The sequence below is a fragment of the Opisthorchis viverrini genome, assembly GCF_000715545.1.
Source record: "Opisthorchis viverrini unplaced genomic scaffold opera_v5_328, whole genome shotgun sequence".
NCBI lineage: Eukaryota > Metazoa > Platyhelminthes > Trematoda > Opisthorchiida > Opisthorchiidae > Opisthorchis > Opisthorchis viverrini.
In genome coordinates, this window is record NW_008751981.1 from 182,874 (window position 1) to 207,044 (window position 24,171).

Consider the following 24,171-nt stretch of genomic DNA (forward strand, 5'->3'; position numbering starts at 1 on the left):
AAGTACAGACGGGGTCACGGGGACCCCATCCTGGGAGGCGTACGACACCCAAACTCTTCGTGCATCTCTTTCACGCCCTTCTGCTAAGTCATGTGCTGTCCACCTCGCGGTTTGCGCCATCCTGAAGGAGGCACGGAGAACAACACTCGTCTCAATAGACGATGTTTTGGCATGCGTAGCACATGACCGAGCCATCGTAGTCGATTATGCTGGATGTTTTCCCGGATTGAGGTGCCTGACACACAACCGAACACCTAATCACCTCTTTGACGTCATTCAGCACAAGCAACGCTTCTGAGGCATCGGTAGTCGAACACCTGAAGAAGCCTTACTTCATCTGTCCAGCTAAAAGTTTGTTGAAACCCGAAAGAGTGACTGATTGTTCAGAGTGGCATTCTTCGCGTATTATTTGTCCCGGATTTGCTGGCTCCAAGTGGTCATGTCGTTTGAAAATCCAAAGTCACTGGCCCCACCAATATACTCAGCAAGATTCCAGGCTAACTTTTATAGCAATGAGCCCAGTACGCCCCTTTACATCGCGAGACGATGATGAGTTCAGCTTTTAAGCTTGACTTTTGTTCCTGGGTAGTTGAATCTCCCAATTAAATTCAAGACACTGTGAATCCCTGGCAAACTGGTCGCCGTCTTTTGGTTGCATGGATACTCTCGAGTCCTACTCACAGACCTTTGTTCCAGACAGACAACTCCAAAGCAAACTGTTCCCGGGGGCACTTTTATCCATACGTATTATGCTCCAACAGATGCTGCATTTTTACTTTGATGTATTACGTGCGCGACAATCCCATCGGTTCAGTTCCATCATTCCACACACAGCATACAATGTGTCCAAATTCCTAGGACCAACGAATCACGCGATGGATCATTCTGTCTAGAGCTGATAGTGTCTATTGATTTTACTCTGTAGACACACGTAGCTAATTTTCCGATTCGAGGTTATCCGATAATGGACCCTGGTTGGAGCGAACATCTGTTGAGAAATAGGAGTTAACCGAACAGTGCACATCCGCGCTCGATGAACAAAAATTGTTTGTAATGGCGCTACAATTGAAAGTACATCAAACGCTCCAAAGACTTCCCCTTCCACTCAACAGGGTTGATCAGAACAGATTTGGCTTCCTGGCCAAAATGAGATATTGGGTGTTTCGCTCATCATTTTTAAATAATTTACAAGAACCATGAAGCGATAACATGTTGATTACAGCGCCTTGTCCACATTGGTGACTTGAGATGTTTCCATCGCGATTTCGTTCTTGCAAAAAGCGGAGAAGCACTATCCTTGTTGGGAGCAGTGTGCATCAGCAAACTCTAAGTGGCTTAGCGAATATACACTCATTTGCAAACTAATTCGGTTTTGCGAGAGACTCACCTGGAACCCAGCTGAATCTCTCGTCTGTGATGTTTTCACTCTGATGGAAGGTTCACTCGTCTTCTACGTAAGCCCAAAAAGAGCGATACCGGTCTTGGGCTATCGATGGATTTTCAGCAACCTTATGAGTAGTACATTACAAAGATGTAAGTGGCTCATTTTCATAAACGAAACTACTCACAAGGTTGCTGAAAACTCTTCGACAGCTCAAGCGACCGGTTTCGCCCTTCTTGAGCTTACGTAGAAGGCGAGTGAACCTTCGATCTGAGTAGTTGTCACTCGAGGACTCAGTCAACAAGTGACCATGTGAACGGGATTGGCGCGACTGAAGAATAGATGAAGTTTTATTCTGTCTCACTGCAAGTTACTCACACTTCCATTCCGTTCAGTATCAATGTATGGGTCAACTGAGGCAGTCGCCATTCACTGACGCAATCCACTTCTGTGTCCTCAGAAAGCTTCCGTGCACGCGCTGGGTCCCGAAGGGCCTGCTCACGTGTTTGTTGACCAATCAGGCCGGTCAATCGAGACGTCAACGATTTTCACAGTTTTACCCACAGACTTCACTTTATCCTGTGTGGCACATTCAGTCGTAGAATATCATAAACGAGAGATTCAGTTGAGTCTCTCGTGAAAACCAAATTGATTTGCAAACGAGTGTATTTCTCGAAAACAGTCCAATTTGGGTTCATGTAGATCATAAGGTTGACGGAAACTCGGGGACTGCGCCTACCTGATGAGTCCCAAGAAGGGCGGAACCGGTAGTGAGCTGACGAGGAGTTTTCAGCAATCTTGTGAGTAGTTTCCTTCATGAAAAAGGCTGGGGTTGTTTTTTCCTCTAAACTCAGTGACTTCTGTCGACCACATTGCTTTAGGAGAGATATATTGCTGAGATTTTTCTTTTGCAAAGAGTTACTAGCAAGGTCCACTTTTACAGGGCATCGTACTCCTTAATGAGCTGAACTCACTAGTTTAATGGACTAACATTAGTTGTGTGGACAGTTATAATTTGGATTACAACTGTTCGTAAATTCTGTGGGACTTCGGTTGGGCACTTTGGTCGTTAATCACCATACAACTTGCACACCGGCAATTCGACATTGTGATTCACACGCCTGCCCATTAGTAAACAAGAGTGAAGCTATTCATCAAAACATGTAAACATGTGGGCCTGTTCTGTATTTCTGTTATAAACACATTCACTTATTGAGACCTCTCAATGAACGACAGGCGATTGTTTCAAAGGGGTTAGAATGCTCTGGTACTGTTTTCGTGCAGCGATTCTTTCCAATAAGTATTAACAGATATAAGTACCGTAATCAGCGGCAACAGCCATTGCGGTAGATCGATCTACATCCATTTTATTTTAAAGAATAGATAAACTGCTCCCTGACTCATGCGATGACATATCGATACTCAGTAGGAACAGGCTTTTGCTGAAATTTTTCAATGTAAGGGGGCGGGATGGTTTAAGTGGTTAGAGCGCGAATTTACTGACCGGAAAGTCCCTGGTTACAACCCGAATTCTGTCCTTCGACTTCCCCTTTCTAGGCTTGGGCATCCTGGCAGTTCCCAGCCCTTCATGCCTTCTTCTGGTGGCATGGGAGCTAGCCACCGAAGGGTGTTACAGCTGAATGATTATCCCATTATCTTTCATTGTAAACTAGATTAGCTAATCGGCTTGCAGGATATTCGGAATTATTGTTCCAGACAATTTGTGACACATCACGTGCTTCCTCCACCGGATGATGGCCTTTTGTCTCATGCAAATACGCGACATTCAGCTACTCTTGGTTGACCTTCGACTTCCCCTTTCTAGGCTTGGGCATCCTGGCAGTATCCCAGCCCTCATGCCTTCTTCTGGTGGCATGGGAGCTAGCCACCGAAGGGTGTTACAGCTGAATGATTATCCCATTATCTTTCATTGTAAACTAGATTAGCTAATCGGCTTGCAGGATATTCGGAATTATTGTTCCAGACAATTTGTGACACATCACGTGCTTCCTCCACCGGATGATGGCCTTTTGTCTCATGCAAATACGCGACATTCAGCTACTCTTGGTTGAAGCTGGCCACCATCATCATCACCATCATCGTCGTCATCACCAGTGTCGTCAATATCATCATCATCGTCACCCGTATTCAGCAATATTCCCAAACCGACGGAATGCGTATTACATGGCGGTCACTTTCGCTGGTTTTGACCCACCAGCATTACAGTCAGCACCGTTTTCATCTTCATCTTCATCATCGTCATCGGCATCACCGCCGTCGTCTCCATCATCACTGTTCTCGCCAGCATCCTCGTCGTCACTACTGACAGTAATACATCAGTGATACAAAACTGTGCTTACAACAGCATACTAAAGCAAGGGGAAAAGAGTGGAAAGATGAGGGTACGGTTGGGAGTTAGTGTGAATAGGTCCTGTGTCCTTAACGAAGACGATCAAGGACAAGATGCCTGCGGACAACATCAAAATGAAAACATCTGGGCACCTTGTCCGAGGGAGGCGCCATCAGCAGGAGACTTAACCAGTGTTCCTAGAGACCCCTCCACCGACATAAGTCAAGCGCCACTTGCACACCGGATCACTCGCATCCCAGGAAGGAAGGAACATGAATCCCACAGTGCGCAGTTTGACATTAGCCGGTTTTATTTCGCGTTACCGTGTCATGTTATGTTCCAGGAGAACTTTCGTCAAAAATTACTCGGAACTCAAAAACAAAGACTTATTTCCTGAATGGGCACTCATTCCACCCCAGACAACCACCTCAACTACTTCAAGAACCTTGCTGGAAAGACTATCATAGAAATGGTTGTTTAATACAAAAACTGGGATCCATTTTAAGTTGAGGGTATAAATCGCCACATGAGATATTGGAATCCCAACATCCAAAAACATTCAAACAAAGCCGACTGTCTCTAACCCAGCAAGAAGTAATGAGATGGCCATCCATAATTCCGGTTGGAGTATAAAGACGGAAAATTTTGCTGAGTTTATTGTAAGGTTTACTAAATGCAGTTATAGGGCGGGTACTCTGATGTCATTCGTAGTTTTCACGCCATGTGATCAATATTCATTAGTTTGTGAACGTATGCGTGTCGCACAACTATCTAGTCGAATCCCAGTAGGTCAGTCCACACAGTTTCTTTTCAATGTCTTCAAAGTTATTCGGGTGCGCCGTTCGGTTGTTGTTTGGTCCATCGATGTCGACACTCGTACTGCCGAGATCGTCCCCAGTTGAAGAGAAGGAACGTTTGTGATTCAGCTGTTGGCTTGGCTAAGAAAACCGCGTGTTTCTTGAAGTATGTACCTCTTCGGCAACATCACGCCTCATTTCAGACTCACAATTTCGGTAGCCAGGCTAAATCAACTGCAATAAAACAATTCCAGTTGACATGCTCAGATGCGCGAGACCCAAATCGTTTTCTGAGTGGATTTAAAGATCGGCTTATCTGACTCAGTGGAATCAACTTCCGCGGTTATACCAGCTTCTTGTTCATTCTAATCGTATTAGTGATCAGATTAAACGATACACTAGCTACATTCCGCAATATTTTGGGACTCTCGGGGGTCATGCGACTCACCTGACGGAAGCCAGCCGCACACGACGTCTGTTAGCTTTTTCAGAGGCCGATATTTGCGGATGATCATGCACAGTGCATCACTCAATAGGTACCGGAATGCGATGGACAACGAGGTTGATCAGCTGTCCTTAAAAAAAAGCAGACACTCATTTGGTGTGCATCTGGGGTCATTGGCTGAAATTCACGGTGGTACATTTTTGGAACAGTCTGGTGAAGTGACATCACCATCGTGAAGCTTATCAGCCAGCTGAAGTCATCTCACAAGCCTTGTTCAAACGAGTGAGCGGTATTCAAAAAAGTTCATTTTGGCTGTCGTGAAAAGGATGTGATCCAGATGAGGTCAACTGAGACTCTTCTTGTTGACACATTCACATCAGCCAATGAAAGTGAATATTCGAAAACCTACATTCTATAAATCTTCGTGAGAGCACCTGCAGTGAGCAATCTGACAAGTTGGGACCATCAGCCAATGAAAGTGAATATTCGAAAAAATACCTTCTCAAAATCTTCGTGAGAGCACCCACAGCGAGTAATCTAACGAGCTGGGAGGAAGAACCAAGCTGTTTGGCAGGCTGTCTCAAGAATTCAATTCATTCCGTACCACTACAGATCAAGAACTGGCGAGAATAAGACTGCAGGCCGCTGAATATCCTTTGAGTAACAATCGACCTGCTATTTTTTCTCGTGTTTTTGCGTCAAACCCAGTTTCTTTCGACCACAATTAATAACGGGACCAGTAAACTTCGAGGGGTTTTGTTGCTACGCCCGCACAACACCACAAAGCAACACCAGCTTGCTTTGCATAAGGCCAGGATGGGATAGAGTGCACCGGGCTGTTACGTCTGTCAACTGTAATTGACCGATTACCCAACTTCCATTCCATAAACAGATCAATTTCCGTTCCACCCAATGCTAAACTTCCGACAGTTGTTGACATAGCAACCTCAAAACTGCCCGCGTCCTGACATCCCCACTTATCCCCCCTTGTATTGTTCCCGGCCAACGAGAATGACAAATTATTCTTTGTTTCAAAATCCGCCTGGTGAAAGTCGCTTCTGCATACTTTGTAAGACATCAGGTTAAATTTAGCAACCAACTTCCGTGCTCAGGTGTTAACTTTCCCACATTTTCCATGTGTGACTACAAACCACGGCTAATGATCCATTTCAAACGGAAATATTCCATTTTAGTGCCGCATTTCAAGAGACAAATGGTGAACGTTGAGACGTGCTTTCCCACGAAACGTCAGCTCAACTTGGGCTGTGAGACACAAGCATTTGGTTGGCACATCTCTGGCGTATAAGGAGCGTCTGTTCATTGATAAGTGTACGCACAATTTGAGTACACAAGGATTTAATCGTGGAAGTCTAGTCTCACGCGTCTCAACTCCTGCCCCACTCTGCAAGACGCAGTCTGACCAAGCCGGAAATCAATACACAGCTGCTTTATGCTGTGGTTTGAACCGGGTGATCGAAATCCACAGATCGGCCACAAATCGCTTCATCTTTTGTGAATTTTACCAAACGGAGATAATCCCACGAGAGCCAACCAGACTGTGGGCTGTCTTTCTAGAACAATCTGAAGATAGAACTTTTGAAACGGTAGACCCAAACGAGCGACGTGTTTGCAACACGGTGTTGATACTCTTCCACTTAACATGAGGCACGCTGTCTACCTTAATGTGTGCCCCGTACCCTTTGAACATTTATTCACACACAGCTCTAGTGACCAGTATTCAGTTTGAGTGATTTGGAAAGCACTCACAAGCAAATTTAAAGGCAGCCATTTCCATAAAAGCTACTTCAATGGTCTATCAGTAATGTGCACCCTAAATTGTGAAGAATGATGGCATCAAATACTTTGATGAGTTCCAATCCGAGCTATTTAGGCACTGAACAGTGTTCATTACATTCTGGACCTTAGGAAATTGCTCACACAGACCTCATGAGAGAATTAGGATGACCTGCACTGCCCGCAAGTAATGACTGAACAAGATTTTGGCACAGAACCGAATCAATTTGAAACTATGCGTGGGGAGCAGACGATTGCCTCAAGTGTGTTTAGACGCATAGTCTCGATCGTCATGCTGCGCCGCAGAACAACTGTCACATACTATCACTTCGGCCGAGATCACAACAATAGCTAAAACGCAAGTGGTCGAACGAGTCGCCGTGACTCTTCTCCACAGGTGAATCGGTCAACCTGCCTTGTTTTGCGAATCGGTCACGTAACTAGCCAGTCTAACAGATTGGCCATTCCTTTCACCAAATACTTCCGTTTGCACTCGGTTTCGACAGGAGACTTTCGTTTATGATAGACCGCTTCTGTTGGATTCAGTTGAGTCTTTCGGAACGCAGATGAATGTATAAGTCGAAATTAGGGCAATATGGGTTCAGGTACGGTGCACGGAAACTCAGAGACTGTTCCTACCTTGTGAGCTGCAAGAAGGGAGAAGCCAATCGTGGGTGGTTCGAAGAGGTTTCAGCAACCTTATTAGTAGTATGTTACATCTAGCCAGATCTTTGTTCCAGCACTTAGAAAAAATTGGTCAGTATGTTAGGAGGTTTTTTCGCATCACGAAAGATTCCGGTTAATTTCTGCTTCGGTTCCCATTAAAAACAAGTTAATTGTTAGATGGTACGTAAACATTCGTATCGAAGTAGTGAAATTCGGAGAGTCATTCCATTTGACGAGCCTCAGGAAGCGCAAAATCGATTACGGCCTGTTCAGAGTTTTCAGTGACCTTGTGAGTAGTATTGAAAGCGCGCTGATACTTTCGGGCGCACGGAATTAGAGAATCAGCTGTTAAACACAACAGAGTAGGCAGTGTTCGCATGAGCATTGATTGCTCGTTTTTTTGTTTGACGCAACAAAGCATTTCGAAAAGTTGGCTTTGAGGGTGGTCCATCGTCTACGCACGAGGTCATCCCATTTACTCACTCTGTTGCTACTTTATTCGGTTGCCAACGCTCACCAGGCTACACAGATTAGTAACGTGTGCAATGTTTGTGGCGCACGCAGTTTTAACGGCACAAATTATCGATTTCATTCTAACGCAGCTACCTGAATTATCGAACCGATTACGAGAGATTCATGTGCACATAGCGAAGAGGTCGTTCGACTGAGCATGTACAAAAATCACGTCCAAACGGTTGACCCTATACCCCGAGCCCTTCCAGATTACTTCTCATTGAAGCGCTGTTCCAGAACTGGTAACTGGGTTTAATAACTAATACTCAGTCACATGTTGACTTTGTTGGAGGATGAATTCACACATCGGTAATTTATATTCATACTGTTCAATTTGTATTCCGTCTTGAGTACCCGACCGTAAGATGGAAGTGTTAGGACAGCAAGTATTTAGTCATTCTTCTGGCGTTCATGAGTGACGGGAGTTTAAGAGCACCGTTCACTTCAATCGGCTACCTGATTACTGTTCAACTGACACATTCCGCACTCAGCTGGTGGCAAGCCATGAATGATCACTTACTGACATATTTACATTGGCTAGAAATCAACGACCCACCGTAGAACCGACAGTCGACCTTCTCTGTTAATGTGTGTGCATGATGCGGGAGGGGGGGGGCAAAATGAGATGACCAGCTCAACTTTAGAAATTCGCATGATAAAGCGTGACTTCTAAACGGGCGTGATTTTACTGTATTAGACTTATGCATTATTCTGAATGAGCTTAGCTCTTTCCTTCTGATCACGTGATCAGTTTGCTTCAAATCACTTGATAAGCTGATGACAATGGATCGTGGTCAATGAAATTGTTTCCGACACATTTATGTTGCAATCGCAGACTGAAAAAATAGTGGTTTCCTCGGTAGATCTTCTATGATAGGAACTAGGTTGTCCCAAAAGTGTCTTACTTCCATGGCGAAAGGACCGTGAGCCTTGTCGGCCCCTGGATTCTATCTCTAACGTGAGAAATTCAAACGTTCCAGTCACACATGGCGTGTTTTCTCTCGTCTTTGTTTGTGATCACTAACTGAAGCATTGTCATTGTCTGTCCAATGTTACTGTTTCTCAGACCAGCCGTATTTTGGATAGCTCGAAACTCTTGGCTTCTATAAGTGGTTTGTGGCGAGATGGTCCAAGTGGTTTAAGTGCGAATTTACTGACCGAAAGGTCCGTGGTTCGAACCCCACTTCTGCCTCTCGACTTCCCCTGTCTAGGTTTGGGCAACCTGACAGTATCTCAGCTCCCTTTGGATGGCATGGCAGCTAGGCACGGAAAGGGCGTTAAAGCTGAACGATCTTTTATGTGTCGTATAAATAGCCTAGTCTTATCACATAATTCGTCAGTAATTGGGACAGGTGTATCTCACAGGCGAAACCGAATCGCCGGTCGCATAAGAGGATCGATCTCTTGGATGAAACACCATTGATCTCGCAGTCATCCTGTAGCTAACAGCACGATTCTAATCCGTAGTTTCTCGGCCCTCGCAGTACAACAGTCATTACCGATTGTATGACTTGATATGGGCTCTCAAGATCCTCACAGCAGTGACGCCCGACAACCATAACAGTGCGATGGTTCCCCTATACATATATGCTCATTTTCATATATCAATATGTATTCGTTGAGACCTTATATGAATGTTTCAAACGCGTCCGGAAGGGTCCACATGTTTCGGTGCCCCCCACCCCATGTACTTGTGGATGGGAAACGGCACCGAAATGATTGTATCAATCATGCGTCTCTCGTGAGTTCTTTTACCTGATCCTTGCTGGCAGGAGAGTATTCGACTCTCATAGACTTCATCGTTCGGCCTTGTTAGGAGTTTAGCGTTGGTCTTATGGAAGACAGCTCACTGAACCTAGTTAGAGAGTTTACTGACTCAACTATCCAAACCGTACTCACGCAACCTCAGCGAAATGCGATCACCTTTGTCTCGTGAAATTCGGACATTCTGCGTAAGCTAAAAAAGGAGACAAACGTAGAAAGCCACTAAAACGTGAAATGAATCTATTCACAATCTATCCAGTCTAGTCACATGATCCCCCTATTTTGGTACACTGGCCCCTAATTAGTGGTTAACTGAAGCAAATACGTTGCTGAAGAAAAAAATTTGTTCCACTGGTTGTCATGACTTTCCTATAAAAAATTTCCCGTGCCCAGGGCCAAACTGTGAGTGTGACATCAGTTGGAGCTGATACCCACGTGACTACATGTGACTGACTGGTACTGGTGTGAAGGTGGACACTACTGATGAGGCATGCGAGTAATATGTTTCTCGGTTAGAGTTTTTTAATAAATAACTCCGCAGCGAAGGCCTTCTTCCCTTCACCCATAGGACTGATTCAAAAAGTTCTCTTTCTTGCTCATCAACATTACGCCAGAGCTGTTAGGTAATGACCTTGAGTTTCCCTCTTCCTTTAGCCAATGATTACCAGAATTTTCACTCAGTATGTTTTAGGTGTAAGAGGAGGTATCATCAACAGTCAGACAGCGCTCCATAAGTACACCTGAATTAACATGCCTCAGCAGACGAACGTCTTCAATACAGATTCACGTTGTTGTCTCGGCTCGATGGTGTACATCGACAAACGTAAAGTGAACACTCCTCGTTTAGTTACCGCACGACTCTTCTCGTGTTCAAGCAAGACATGCGTGGGTGGAGTGTCGGTAACATGTTCACCTCTCGGTCAGATGTCCTTAGGTCAACTCCCATCTGAGTGTACCTCAATTTTTCTACTGTACACTTCACCCACAGACAGCCTTTTGTGCGTTTTACCCAAACTGAACGAATACTAGGGGCGAATACCTCACCGAGTAATCTCGAAGTGCCACTGCCCACCCATATGAGGTTCCCAAGGTCGGACGTGAGACAATTCAGATGAAATTCATAAGAACTGCGGTTGATGCACTTTGTGAAATCTATTTGAAGCACCTCTTCTACATTTTGCCCTCTAGAAAGCACTTTAGCGTAGAGGACTCAGTCAAGGAACAGACAGGGGCCAATGCGAATCTGCGGGATCTGTAAAACGCAAGCTAGACTCTGTCTGAAAAGTACATTCACCGGTGTGAACCAAACCGTTCGTAACTGCGGTCTACTCCTTTCATAAGGTTGTTTTTGAATTTACGTTCGACTCACTGAGGTTAATCAATATTTCTGGATCTCATACTCAGTAGCACTGACGGGCAGAGTTCACTCTAGGTGGAAAAAATCTTTCTGACTACCAAGATGAACATAACTTACTACAACGACACAGTGAAAAATCGAAACTTGGATGTTGACCTTGTGCCTTGGACCGATAAGACATCTGGTACAGCGGACACCTTACAAAGTATCAGGAAGGGCAGATTCCTGAAGGGGAAGCAACTGCTGCACTAAAATCTCAACAGGAAAGCCGGCAAGCATCCCGGCCAGTCAATCATTCAAACAATTCAGCAAAACCTGATGAGTGTTCTTGCGAGTCACAGAAGCACGACCGAATGTGATCAGCGTTCAGGCTTTTCACAGAGGCACGATCAATGTTGGTGGGTGTTCACTAACGCCTATCAGACAGTCTGGATCAATGTGAGAAAGCCCCCTTTAAATAGCGTGGGGCCGTTGTAACTTTGCTCACACTCTCGCACTTGCTTGTTCGGAATATAGCTATTGTGTTCCCTTCCGTGAGTCTTTTCTCTCCGACACTATGCACTGGAGCGGGTGAGCAGCAGATACCACAGATTGACGAATCAGCAGATATAACACAAAGACCCGCTAATAGTACACCCACAGCGGTTGATGGAATAAATTCGTTGGTATATCCATTGTTCAAAGCTCAAATCGATGACCTTTTGTGAGTTTCTTCACTTCACCCAACGCCGATCTCAACAAATTGTTATTTTGATTCCAGAGTATAGAAAAAGTTCATCTTGTGTCTGGAAATCAGACGGGCCGACACACTCATGCCCTTGTGATCATCAATGAAGATGGTCGCGGGAAATAGGTATTTGCGGTTTGTTTATAACAGTAGATCAAACCTGTAGGCTTGGTCAGTGTCTCCACCGAAGCTATGGAAACGAAAATCATATGAGCTACCTGGCAGCAGCGGCTCTCATGGCCTCCAGCTGAATGCAAACAATGTCACGCTGCAAAAAGTTCAACGTCTTGTCCAGTGGGTGCTGTTTTCAGGGTCCTAGCAACAAACAGTGTCCTCTTCAAAAATAACCTAAATAAGTGAGGAAACTGGTCGGAGTACGAATTCCTGCAATGTTTCACTTCGAGTGTGAAATATGTTTTGTTCGATCGATAACAGCTCAAAATATCTTACGTGGCATGTGTAAACGACGTTCCAAGTCGAATGTCGTGATGCTCGAAGGAAAACTAAGCAACTCTGAGACTAATGAGGTATTCCTAACCGTTCAAGGTGTCCTCGAGAGAGCAGTCGGATTTTGAAATACTGCTGTATGAAGGTGGGCTACGGGTGTCTCCTCTGGAAAACTCACCGCCAAAGAATGCCAGACCTCAGCTAAACAGCACCACAAATTAGACTAAAAATGACCAACTTGTGAACCCCCTCAAAGGGCTTTCATTTATCAAGTTCGGCACTATTTTCGAATTTCTGGAAGTTCAATTATCCTTAGGTGCGCGAAATTTGGGAACTCAGTGGTTCTGCGAGTGTACTGTCGCATAGGACATTGCGTTAGCTCCCAAGAGTAGAACACTCCCTTTGAATGAGGTTATACCTTCATGAAAGTTGCCTTTTTTGGTCTTTACCCACTTTCTGGGGTCACAAACTAACGGAACAATCAAAGAGAACTGATTTTGTTGTAGTGCTCATTAGGGAACCAAAAATTTTAAGGGAGTTTTTAGCTCGCACAGGTGGAAGTGCCGTACTAATATGCCTCAAACATTTTACTGGTAATCGTATCGAAATACTACTGGAAAACAGGAAGTGGTTTCGTGTAAACAAATGGTGAAAATGAAGACACTCTATAGTGGAAAAACCGAGAAGGACCGTTGTTCCTTCATTACTGTGAATCCTCGGCAATGCAAGAATCTCTAGGGTACTCCAAACTTTCGACCTTCAAGTTATTGACTACACCGTCCAGCTACCAGCGGCTGATCAGCAGTAAAGTTCACTCACACCTGGACAGGATATATCACCTGGTCTTTCTCAACCACAGAACTCTTATCACGTATTTCCTAGAGTGACTACTTCTCATATGGAAGGTCCACTCGTCGTATGAATTATGCCTCTCTTAGGTAACGTTTTGATTCGTAGGCGTCATTGCTAATGATGAGAAAGTCCTCCAAGACAAACATCTTGAGTAGATCAGTGTAAACAGCCCCGATACAAAGCCCTACGTTCCTCCAGACACATCTAAGCAGGGCATGCACTTTTACCTAGAATTGGACCAAAAGAGCTCGCCATCTTGCTCTTGAACGACTCATGACAATGTATCTAACGTTTCAGTTATGTCGGATGATCGATCTGACACGTTATTTCAGTAGTGTTTGTCAACACTTCGAAACTGAACACCATAGATCGATCAGGAGTCTGGTCCTGTGTTCTCAGGACCGTCAAGGCGTAGTGGTGATTGGTCGGTCGATTTAGGTAACTGATGAGGTAAAAGAGACTTGTGCTTGCCCAGCTCGGTAGCTAATCAAAGTGACATCGTCAGCGCGGAGTTATCGTCAACCCCCCACACTGAAGTTGTCAGTTTATTTGATGATGAAACGTTTTCAGTCGATTTGCCAAGCCAAACGAAAATGCCACTCCCAAGTCATCGAAATGATGCATTCTCAGAAAAAAATCTCTCTCTGCAATAAACTTCTTGTTCTTTTTGTTCAAATATAAATGCACATTTGATGGACCGTAACTGGTGCACTCGGTTTTCGCTCACTCCTTGCCATGTGTTCGGCATTCGACAAATCACCGAGAGTTGTGGGTGCCCAGCAGTCTAAGTCGAAAACGAGGCGTTAATCTGAAACATACAGATGAAACAACTTGATACAAGATTGTACGGACAAAAATGAGGACAAAACCGACTTGGTCCACTGATGTAAACCACACGGTTTTGTTCAAAACAATACTCTGAGCGAACCGCCTCACAAACACAGCCACTTGCTAGATGGGACTGTCTTCAAACTGTGTTCAATCCTTGTCACGTGATCAGGTTTTTTTTCAACGTAAATCACACCGACTGAGGCTGATCACTATAATCTGTCCTCCGCTGAATTTGCTCACCATCATCAGCTCACTCATGACTGTGTTCAATCAAAAAATCTCGAATAGTGAGCTTAAATCACGTTCCACTTCTGTTTCAAACGATACATGGTTGTTTGTGGCGTCACGTGATTTGTCCACGGGACTCCGTTATGCAGGCACGCCTGCACACAAACTTTTTTGTGAATGTGATTTTGCTGACGAGTAGGTTCGTTGCGAATCGGACCCCTTGTTGGGATATTATTCTGATGGAGAGAAAATTCCAGTCACTCTCGGTGTCGGTTATCTTATTCAATGGAGTTTCAACTGTTTTTTATGGTTAGTGAAGCTGCATCGCCTTAACTCAGCACAGTAGAGACAGCCGAGGAGACAGTATCCTCCCACGTGGCTCGAAAGTTGCCTATCCTGGTTTTTAATACCATCTAATGTGAAACGTTGCCTGAAAACAATCATACTTCACTGCTCTTGTCTTGATTGTAGAATTATCGATCAACCACCACCAGCGTACAAAGATTTTGCAAAATATCCACTGGCCGCAGAAATGGAGGATAAACCGAGCATGATGCAGACGACAGGGTCGGGATGGTATCCGACCATCACACAGGTACAACGCACTGCAAATTCGTCAGACCCACGTCCCTCGACTTGGATGGAACCTTTTCCCAAACCACCCGGGGAGCCCCCACCCGTACCGCAGAACTGGTTCTTCACGAGGCTGGCATCCATACGACGATCTTTGATGGCCCATTTCTCACCAAGTAGAATGGCATCCACGGTTCTTCGTGACACGACACCAACCGAGTCAGTTTCCAACCTGCCAGCAAACGCGGTCGTCTCTCGTGAGCTCATTGAAAACAGCCAGCAACGAGGAATGACTGCGGTTCAAACAAATGCCCCGTACTCGTCCCTAACGGAAGCGCCAAACCGTTTAAGCTCACCTGTCCGGCCCAATAACGACAGAAACACGCCTTTTGTAAGAACTGTTCAGCTGCCACGAGAGTCCTATCCGACACGGGCGCGAGTCAACCTCACCCATAGCGTGAGTTGAATTAATCCCTAGCGTAAATCAGTATAATATACAATGTGTACTATATAGTATTGGAGTGCACTGCACACCTCCAAGCTTTGGTCAGCCATTACATTTCAAAGGGGTGACGCTCTCTTATCTTCGGGCTTATGTCGATGTCAACAGCTTGAACGTGGTATCAGACTGAAATGCGTTTTCCCAATTACTCGCATACATCCAGTGTTTCAGGTGATGCCCGTGTGTCATACAAGTCGCATTCATGATTTACTAGCTCCAAAAAACTGCGGTTTTTTCATAAAACTGTGCTGAGCACAAACGAATGCATCAAGCAATCAGTCATCAACTTTGTAAGGTTTAAGAGGACAAACAAAAACGATGAGTAGCCCCACAAAAAATTAACTTATCGGGGCCATATGGCAACAAGTGTCCACAGTCTGCGGCTTCCGATAGAACAGAAAACTTCAAGAAGCTTTTGCCCAAAGTCCAGAAATATCGAAGTTCTCTAGAAAACGTTTATATTCAACTACCCCATTCACTTCCCACGGCATTCTAATTGGACCGCGGCAGTTCCAAGGTAAACGGTCCGTTACAATGTGCCGCGATATAAGTCCTAGCAAGACCATAGCAACTCTAAACCTTGTGATACATCAGAAAAATTGGTGTTGTAAGCTGAATCATCGGATAGTTTGACATGACTTCGTCGCTTAGTGTTTTCGCGATGATATTTCTGAAGTGATTCGCTTCCTGTGACCCATTCGATGGCTTTACATTGGGTCCCTTAGTCCTCACTCCAAAGAAGCCATATATTCTCTTCTAAAAATCCACGACAATTTTGTAAATCTAGCCTTCTAAAAAACATTAGTGATAGACCACCCCCAACCCCTTGCGTGCTTTTAGTTAATTCCTGATCATGATGACTCAGCACCTAGTTACTTGGTTACACTTGCTTGAATTAGGCATCGTTGTTTCTCAATCGTGTCCACTGTGATAACAGGGATGAACTGACACTACTGGGATTCTTGTGGGTCATCAACCCTTATGGTTCCGTTCTTGATCGTTTTCTTCAGCACCCGGTTTGATTCCTACATTGAACTCTTCAGCTTTTCATTAATTCATCGAAGGACGCGACAAATACACTCATTTGCACATGAGTTTGGTTTTCACGGGTGACTCAACTGAATATCTCGTTTATGATATCCTTCAAATGAATTATTTTCATTTAACCACGTACTACTTTTGAGTGTGGTATCCACAAAAAAAACCAGAGGGGAAGCCCCAGCCACATTTCAAAATAGTTTGGAATGGAATCTCTCGTTTACAACTGAATTTGTTGCATACACGAGAGATTAAGTTAAATCTCTCGCGCATTTGTCGAAATCTGTTCAATTTTCATTCGATTTCTGTCGTTCCCGAACCTCTTCTCGTTTATGCTACGAGCGCTTGCTTCGGTAGTGTTTGTCGCTTGTCTCCAAGCTACTTATGTTTTTTTAAGTAGTAAAGTGTTTGATCAGTGCTGACAATCCGCCAAGGGGCTTTACAATAGCGTTCCGGATGAAACTGCATCCATCAGAAAACGGTGAGATATGGAGAAAAATGGAAACTAGGTTAAACAGGTAGTGGGAGAAAAGTACTTCACTTATCATTACTCTCCCCAATATGAGGGTGCGCTCCACCATTTGGCCTCATAATGAACAACGAGGTCTCTAGTCGCCTGAATCATTCACCTTGATTTTTCCTGATCTTTCTGCACACGGGCGTGCTCTCGACTCCACGATTTGTAGTTTGCATCCATAAATGAACCCCTCATGATATCCATTTGCTAATAAAGCAACATTTTGGCATTTTGTTCCCGAACCCGATTGCCTAATCGTCGCAATTGGTCTACCGACAGTGCAGTTCCTTAAGAGTCTCAGTTAATTCAAATTTAACCTTTTTGGACTATACTGTGATGGGTAGCAATACTCGCTTGCAACATTTTTCCCATTGCTGTTTTCACTGCACTGAACAGACGAATGGACGCGCTGGGAGAAAGCACTTAGCATTCCTCGGCTGAGCCATTAGTTCTGTTTTGGCTCCACTCTAGTAGAAACAATTTACCTCTAAAGCAGTTCTCGCTCTTGCATTCATCTTCAATTTACCTAGTGGCTGTTTTGAGAAATAATAGTTTACCAGACCAGTTTTCTGCACCAGTTCTTAAGGCCATACCGTACGTTTGGATTCTGTTGATGCTCAATTCAAAGACAGCTCTCGTTTTCGGAGCATTTTTAACTCCTTCGTGGAGGGACTTTGTTATCAATATTGGCAGTATGAGCCCCATGTGCGTAGTGCGTAAACCTGCACTCAATCGTTCAGTTTGAAGGCTATGAATTGATACCGTCAAAATCTATGGAGTGCGATTACTCGGACCAATCGTTTCTTGTTCATGTTCATCAGTCCATTTATTTTTCGAGGGTCATCTGATGACTGAGAGCGATAAATCGATATTTCTGATGAAGTTCACCACATATTTGTTGTACTAAAACATTTGGCGAGTGATGCACTACTCATAAGGTTTCTGAAAATTCGTCAACAACCCATGACCAGGTTCGCCCTTCTTGGGGCTTATCAGGTTGGCGCAGTCCCCGAGCTTTTGTCAAACTTATGTTCTACTTGGAAACATCACAAAAGAGAGATTCAGTTGGGCTCCAGGTGAGTCCCTCGCAGAACCAAGTTTGTTTGCAAATGAGCGTACTTTGCTAATTCGGCAAGTAACTTTGACCTCCAAACAACCTGGAGACGCACCGATTTTGCTCCAATCTGTTATGAGCTTTTGACAAACTAGCTGTAAGTAACCAAGTCCAAATAAACCGCAGTTTTCACGAAAAGTGAAAAGGTAATTTATCCTTGAATGTTCAAGTTATTCTCAATCTGAAGACAAACGTTCTAACGTGCTGAAGTGACCTGGGTTTCCTAACCTCTGGAAGCACCCTTCCTCTCATTTATTTTGAGGAGACAGAGCGGTGATCAACATGATTATTTGTGTGGTCACCTGAGGACCCTTAGTAAGATAGTACAAAGCAAGAACATTTTGAACCACTTGCAGCTCTTGTTTGACTTTTCTGCACTGAATTTGAAACTTTTTTGCACGGATATGTTGAATGTTATCTTCTTCATACAAGTGACCATCATCAAGAGAAAAACCCATAGCTTGGTTGAATCGATTTGGGAACAAAGGTTACCGTAGCATAGCCGGAAAATGTATGCATGCAAATTCTCCTACATTTACTATAGATTTCTTTGAAAGGTTGCCAGCCGTAAACGCACAACTCTTAAGCAGTTCTGCATGTAAACTCATCCGATTCGTAGGCACTGCGGCAATGAGAACCAGTTAGCACCGGTGCAGAAATTTCGGCAGCATATCTGCATCCGGTTGTGGCCATTTCCGCACAGTGTCCGCAGATTTCTGCAGCCGGGTCCCCAAATCAGCGCGGGAATAAAACAAGTTCCCGCACCCGGGTGCGGAAATGGTGCACTAAAACAAAACCACTTAAATTAGTCGGTAGTTTACATTCCGTAGGGACCCGGAAATGCAAAGTATTGTGGTTTTTTATTACTGTGAGACAAATAAAGAAGCCTTGATGCCTCTTAAATGTCTCAATCTCCCGCTGCTTAAAACCCGAACATTAGTGGAGAAGTTCTGCACAGATTCCGCGCAGGTTCTGCACCCAAGTGCGGATGCGTGCTAACCTGCAGGTTTGGCCACCTTCTACAGCCGTATCAGTCTCTTGGTCTCTGCTCTGGGGTTGATCCTTGATATCTGCCTGTTTCATACCTTAGCAGACAACCTTGATCATGGCTACTGAAGCATTCTCGACGTCAACGACTTGTGCGCCAATTACGTCGGTATTGGATACCACAGGATAGGTGTTGTTTTGCATGCGAGGAAACAGAACCTAAACAACTGGGTCGTGTACTTATATGCGTAAATTTGAAACCATTGGGGAATTCTCAATTTAACACGTAAAATCAAACTCATTCCTGGAGAGAATGCAACACGGTTTATTTTCATTTATCTATGTGCTGCTTTTGAGTGTGTTATCCACAAAGAGAACTGGCGGTAAGGGCTCAGCGACAGTGACGGAAGTTGAAGAAAATTCAGCCACATTTCGAAATAGTTTGCCATTTTTAGGTACCCAACGTAGTTTGCGGTGGACGCTGTCAGGTCTTCGGGAGGGAGTGTCATGTCGCTCAAACTAACGCAGCACTATTTACCGGAAGCTTCGACTCAATGTGTTGTAATTGCCATTCAAGATAGTACCCCTCAGAAGTGACCTCTTTGTCTTCTTTCGTGGTGGTCACTGCATGAGAAGACAAGTTTATGAATAAGGAAACTCCGGGTTAGTACTTCCAAAAATGACCTGCAGACCAAAACAATACAATTACATAATAACAATGCTATGATAAACTCAAAAATAGTATTGTGTTTCGGTGAAAATACTTCTAAGTACAGCCAAATGCCTGATATTTTAAAGTTATTTATTCGAGTTCGTTAACATTTCTTGCAAAAAAGCACAAGACTGTTATTCGTGAGAGTTCACCACTTCTAGGCTGGAACACGTGAGGCTGTATTCATTTGTAGAGTCCTGATAGCGGATGATACTACTCAAATCCTGTTATCCCAATTCTAGTGTGATCTATTGATAATCACTTTCTCCTAAGTGAATCACCTCTTGTCCCCTTTCTTTTCTTAGCGTTCCTGTGAAGACATGGGTTCAGCAAGGGAACCCATCGAGGGAGCGGACCGTCAGACAATGTCTCCTTGAATGCGATACTATGCTGGGTCGAGCCAGCACAATGTTTACCAGAATCTGGTAAACAATTTTACCCCTGAAATCCCATTCTGATAGCTATGCACCCTTCCTTATACGCATTTATGGCACACGGTGCAAACGCACATGGACCAAATGTTCAAACTCCATGACGCAAACAGGAGTGCCTTTTGCCAAGCCGTCCAATTCTCCCGGTTATTTCATTCACAACTCGTTAGCGTGCTCTGCAAACTCTGTCAGAATCCATCCTAGCATTGTACTGTCACAGATTATTTTTAACTGAGAACTCACCGATGGACTTGTATCTCGAAATGAGCACAACCATTTTTCTATATGGTAAGTCTTTCAGTGCTTTAAGAAGATCAAAGAGCTCCACCTGAGCATTTTGTTCGCCAAATAAAATTTGAAAAAAACGATGAGTACATGGTTTTGGTTTGACGGGTTGCTGGAATAACGAGATCCGTTGTGTGTGTGTGTGGGGGGGGGGCGTGGGATATGTATGTTGTTCATATTCACACCACTCTCGTTTGAACGGTCGTCCTCCTGTGCTAGCGTAATCATTCTGGTGAGTCCATACCAAAGGGAGGCACCGGTCTCGAGTTTTGCTCTTATTGAAGCTCATCAGCAGTGCGTATCCGATGGCCGTGCCGGTATTTGAATCCCTGACATCTGACATGCGAGGCGAACATGTTACAACTACCCCACCAGAGCACGTTGGACGCATCTTCATTTTCCCGTCTGAACAGACGAACGTATTTACGCCCGAGCGATATGATTGGTGCGCCCGAATCATCATCCAAAACGGCGACCCAGTGACTGCTCTGGTCGTGACGATCGATTGACCCACCAATCAGAAAATTCCCATTCAGGCAGCACCACTGGCGCTTGAAACCCAATGGGCAACGTTTTATTTTCACTTGTGAGATTTTGCGGGTTATGTATTTTCTTTCATTTGTATTGTCCCCTTCGTGTTTTATTCCCTTTGGCGTGGACCAAAAATTGTAACGCTAACTGGCTGGGAAGTCCTAACTGGTGAGTCATCGATCGTCACAACCAGGACAATTATTGGGTCGTCATTTTGATGATGAATTGGGCGGAACAACGATACCACTCAAGCGTAAACACGTTCACCTGTTCAGACGTGAAATTCCAGATGCATCCAACGTGCGTTGGTGGAGTAGTGGTAACACACCCGCCTCACACGTCAGATGTCCGGAGTTCAAAACTCGACACGGCTTTCGGATTTGCACTGCTGATGAGCTCTAATAAGAGCGAAACTCGAGTCCGGTGCTCCCCTTTGGTGTGAGCTCACCAGAATAATTACGCCAGAACCGGTGGACCACAGTCCAAATGAGAGAAGTGTAAATATGAACAATAACGAAACCACGTGCTTTTCAAAAGCCAGCCGACAACGGTGCTCATTGTGGCTGGCTTCATTTCACGACCCCCGCATATGAAGTAAAGGCATCTGCTGACTCTGGATCAAGGTAGAACGTTTGCTTTTTGAAGCCTCTTGCTCTGTCATAACTCGCTTACCAGCCATTGTCCGTAACATGCAAATCTGGGGCATATTTTGTTACCCTTGACTTCAGAAGAAAATTGCAAGTGTCCTTGTCATAGTTCTCGTTGTTCGCTTGAAAATGACCCGAACCATTGCACTGAGAGACTTGTCTATTTGTGTACTCCACAAAAAGGCTGGTATTTGTATTATATCTAACAAATCACAAGGCTCCTGAGAATCCTTTGACAAGCCACCATCGGGTTCCCCTGATTTAAAGCCCATCAGTTTGGTAAGGTTCTTCAGTTTTTCGTGAAACTCACGGTCTACTTTAAACGAAATCGGGCTCATGTTGTTGTTGGATACATTTGTAGTGGTTAACGGTCCTATAGAGTCTCTAGTGAACAGAGCGAATTACTAATGTAAGCCAGATACAAAGTTACAAGGAGAAAAATCCAAGTAAATCTTGACTCACAGTTCAAAATAGGAGATTTCGTAGTTCCGTATTCCGCTGAACCACCACACCAAGAATAGTTCAATCTTCCTGGTATTCCAGATCTCCGGTGATTGAAATATTAATCCACAAGTGTGAATATACTAGTCCAGAGTTTGCAGCTGAAATGTTTGCTCACGTTTTGTGTTGGTAGCAGTCAACTATAGCCAACCGGTCAAAACAACAGTCACTCAGCAAGAGTCTCAAAGTCACGTTGGAGCCAACAAGCGTGCGGTAGCGGTTGTATTTCAGTCAAACAAACTTTTGTACAGCGATGTGACTGATAATGATGGGGAAAAAGAAGATGATACTGAGCATGAAAAAGAGCAGTTTACAAGTGCTACACATTCATTTGCACACAAGTTTCACCTAGGCCTAGAGTGAGCCAGTGGAATGATTTCAGCAAGCTTAATCCAATCCTATCTCAGGAAAACGTGCTGAGTTATCCCGAATATCGTGCCAACAGAATCGAAAGACGCATTTTTGTGCGACACATTTAGTTGCAGTACACCATAGACGTCGATTGAGTTATAAATCAGCTGGGTTAAATGCCAAATCGGTCATACGATAAGTCGAAGGAACTGAGAAATATAAGCAACTTCGGCAGGGACACAGCCGGAAGCTTTTACCAGTATCAGAAGCTCCACGTTAGTGTTTGGCAGATGCACAACATTCAATGTCTCCAAAATCAGAGGACGCTTAATCTCAGCCGAAAATGCGGGAATATGGAGCACAGTGTCAGGCTAAACAGGAAACCGAGATGATCACAGTTTCAGCAGCACAGAACATTTTCCGACCGAAAACTCCTACTGATGGCCACTCTTATGAGGCACAAAGTTCAGTTTCTCATTCCGGTGAAGCAGCAGGCTTTCAGAAATGAAGCAAACAGATGTAGGCTAGCGTCCTTTACTGATTCGGCTTTCTCCGACATCTCAGATGCAGGCAGTGCTACTCCGTCATTCCAGCAGTGTTCGACCGAGAGTTAGTAAATGGCTTTGCTCTACACTTCAATGCAGCCCTAACACGCAGCGCTACCCACCAGGTCCAATTTATGAACGATTTTAATTAATCCAGCCACCTATAAAGACCGTTTGGAAGAAGCCATTATGATCGTTGGCTTGTTCGCTGGGCTGGGAAATTCTACCCCACCAATCGAGGTGACATCATCAGTGAGGTATTGAGGAGCGTGGTGGTGCGTAGCGTAGTGGTTGTGCACAAACATTAACCCACCGCTACGTACCACTACGCTCCCCAATAACTCACTGATGATATATATATACATATATACATATCCTCGCACTTCCATGAGGAAGACGCATGAATAGTGCACATTGATGATGATGTTCAAACTAATCCCTCTTCCTCGAGTGACCCGTGAATTGTAAGATGGGAAGGTGCTTCCGGTGAAGCGTTTGCAGGTAAGGCCATAAGGTAAACCATACTGTGTTACACAGGATCTAGTTTACTGAAAATGTACAGCGCGCAACAACCAAATCGGCTACCGTTCTTCGTTCTACAGGGAAAAAATGCGTCTGGATGAGCCTGGCCCGCGTCTGTCAGAATCCTGAGTTATGCAAAAGCGGCTTACATGATCTATCATTCGCCTTGCACCATGAAGGCGACAGGTGGGGAGACGAAGAAAATTCGTCCAAAGTCAGGGCACACACTATCGTGCGGCAACACCTTCCCTCGTCATGGGTTGAAGGTGTATTGAACAGCGTTCCTTCTAAAGCAAGTTCAAGGGTTCTCACTATCGTGCGACAACACCTTCCCTCGTCAGGGGTTGAAAGTGTATTGAACAGCGTTCCTCTTAAAGCAAGTTCAGGGGTTCTTTTAGGCGCACACTACGGCACTATTTTGGTGAGCAGTGATCCTGTTCGATGCACTTAACATACACTTCCTTTTAATGTGAAGGGTAGCCCATCAAGCAACTTACAGCCAATTGTCCATTAAGTGGGCAAACCTCGCACCCGTTTTACACCTTAGCATTATATGATTGCGAACATTCAAATTGCCGTCAATGTCAATCATTTTGAGGAAGCCAGTCCTTCCAACTAGGCAAATAAACTCTTTAAAGTCACAGATTTTCGCCTCTTCTTATTTGACCTTGAGTCAACAGCGTTTTATTCTCCAAAACTGTATTGCAATCATTGTTTTCACTTATACGCGCTACTTCCATGCAACACTTGTTGCTGTCCCAAA

General features: G+C 44.5%; 1 protein-coding gene across 1 annotated transcript in view; it reads left to right on the forward strand.

Moving 5' to 3' along the window:
• The window catches only part of T265_09991 (hypothetical protein), a gene marked incomplete at both ends in the record, with an annotated part of 25,973 nt that extends 5,648 nt beyond the window's left edge, over positions 1 to 20,325 (forward strand). Inside the window, 2 exons of the mRNA XM_009176228.1 lie at positions 14,624 to 15,182; positions 19,901 to 20,325. Coding sequence (XP_009174492.1) covers positions 14,624 to 15,182; positions 19,901 to 19,972 — 631 coding nt within the window. The remainder of the gene's footprint in view (positions 1 to 14,623; positions 15,183 to 19,900) is intronic.
• Between the last annotated feature and the right edge of the window lie 3,846 nt (positions 20,326 to 24,171).